The following is a 2,500-nucleotide window of genomic DNA, read 5'->3' on the forward strand; positions in this document are numbered from 1 at the left end:
ACTGAATATGATTGATTCATCCATCAGCTCTGCACACTGGGAGCTCATCAGTTTCACAGCTCAAACCCCACCAAAAAAAAAAAAGCCATTAGGCACATCTCCTTGCTCTCATTTCCTTCATTTTAATCTGCACGTGTAACAGGAGACAAACGTATCAGACGTGTTTGCCAGAAAGCTGCTCTTCTTGAGTCAGATCATAAGAGACGTGTTCACTTTCTCAGGGTTTCCAGTGTTTAAGATACTATAGTGTGACCTAGGGCTAGTCGATTATGGAAAAAACTAAATCATAATCACGATCACGTGTTGGAGGCATCAGATTAATAATAACATTACTTTTCTAAGAGTAAAGTAATGCATTACTTTAAAAAACAAAGATGATTGATAATATTTGATGGACATATTAGTGTACTAAACAGGGAATGAGTGGGATTTGGGACACAAGTCTACTCACCATGCAGCCGGTGGAGTCCATCCGTCTGTCTGACACACATTTGAAGTTTTTCCGGCATCCGCCATTGTCTTTAGAGCAATCCCTCACTGGACCGAAGGACGCCAGGAGATCGTCCACTGTCTCAAAATAAGTGGACATGATGGCCTCTTCCCTAAAACACAAGTGAACGAGAAAGGTAATTTTATTTTTGGTGTGACTGCTTGATGTTTGTGAAAGATGCATCTTATAATCATCAAAACTGCATGTGTTTGGTCACACAATACACTATTTTATTTTATTTTATTTTATATTTTAAAAAATAATAATTAATTATTTTATTTTATTTTATTTTTAAATAATTAATTAATTATTTTATTTTATTTTATTTTAAAATAATTAATTATTAACTATTAACTATTAACTATTATTTTATTTATTTATTTATTTTTTTAATAATTAATTATTTTATTTTTAATTTAATTTAATTAAATTTTTATTAATTGATTAAAAGATTAAGTTATTTGAATTTTATTTTATTTTATAAATTTTTTTTTTATTATTATTTTTTTTTTATTATTAAAATTTATTTGGGCGACGCAGGGGTGCAGTTGGTAGTGCTGTCGCCTCACAGCAAGAAGGTTGCTGGTTCGAGCCTCGACTCAACATTGCCACTTTTTATTTTGTATCTGTTTATTATATGCTATTATGATATATTACTATTGCTATAACTATGTAATAATATTTCACAATATTCCTGTTTTTAATATATTTTGAACAAATCAACTTAGCCTTGGTGAACCAAAAAAGCTATAAAAATTCCAATAATTTACAATAATAATAATGATAATGATAATAATAATATAATTAAAAAAATAATAATAATATAATAATAATAATAATAATAATATAATAATAATAATAATAATAATAATAATAATAATAATAATAATAATAATAATAATGATAATAATAATAATAATAATAATAATGAATTGTCCCCATTAAAAATGAAAAAATATTTAAATTTTTAATGGAGACAATTCATTATATATATATATATATATATATATATATATATATATATATATATATATATATATATATATATATATATATATATATATATATATAAATAATTTTGCTATAGATATATTTAAGTTTATGTATAATTAGCATCATATACACATATATTTTATATCTAAATATAATGCATTTTCTCAAATATATGACTGCATGTGTGTATTTATATATTTATAATAAATATAAACAGTGCACACAGTTAAATTATGTCAAACAAACTTTTATTTTGGATGCAATTAATCAGGTTATAAAATGTCTTAGAAGGTGTGTATATATAGACATGTTACATTAGATAATTGTACACAATATACATTTCTGCTGAATTATCATAATGATTTTTTGATGATTTTTATACAGCAGCACCTTCACCCCTCACCCATAATGCCTTTTATTAATAACAGCGTTTGCTCTGAGAGAAAGACACACTCATAACAGGTGTTGGTTGTATGCTGAGACAAACGTATAATTCGTCACTATTCATCGTCATGTTTTTTATTGAAAATGGAGCTGAGAAACACAAGGTCACAGAAGTATTGTGTGCTTTGCTGTTGCTATGACATCTGGCACTCGTCTACAGCATGTGCCTGTGAAAACCTCACAATAATATTAAAATATATAAATCTTTCTTTTAATTTTATTAAACAATACAAGGGGCGACGCAGTGGCGCAGTAGGTAGTGCTGGAAGGTCGCTGGTTCGAGCCTCGACTGGGTCAGTTGGCGTTTCAGTGTGGAGTTTGCATGTTCTCCCCGTGTTTGAGTTGGTTTCCCCCACAGTCCAAAGACATGCCGTACAGGTGAATTGGGTAGGCTAAATTGTCCGTAGTGTATGGGTGTGAATGAGTGTGTATGGATGCTTCCCAGAGGTGGGTTGCAGCTGGAAGGGCATCCACTGCGTAAAACATGTGCTGGACAAGTTGGCGGTTCATTCCGCTGTGGCGACCCTAGATTAATAAAGGGACTAAGCCGACAAGAAAATGAATGAATAAATA

General features: G+C 29.6%; 1 protein-coding gene across 1 annotated transcript in view; it reads right to left on the reverse strand.

Annotated features, from left to right (window-relative positions):
* LOC130228738 (astrotactin-2-like) overlaps nt 1-2,500 on the reverse strand; it is a 544,402-nt gene that overhangs the window by 202,940 nt on the left and 338,962 nt on the right. The window contains exon 7 of the mRNA XM_056457174.1: nt 452-602. Within this exon, the coding sequence (XP_056313149.1) occupies nt 452-602 (151 nt within the window). The remainder of the gene's footprint in view (nt 1-451; nt 603-2,500) is intronic.

This window comes from Danio aesculapii, chromosome 5, assembly GCF_903798145.1.
Source record: "Danio aesculapii chromosome 5, fDanAes4.1, whole genome shotgun sequence".
NCBI classification, from domain to species: domain Eukaryota; kingdom Metazoa; phylum Chordata; class Actinopteri; order Cypriniformes; family Danionidae; genus Danio; species Danio aesculapii.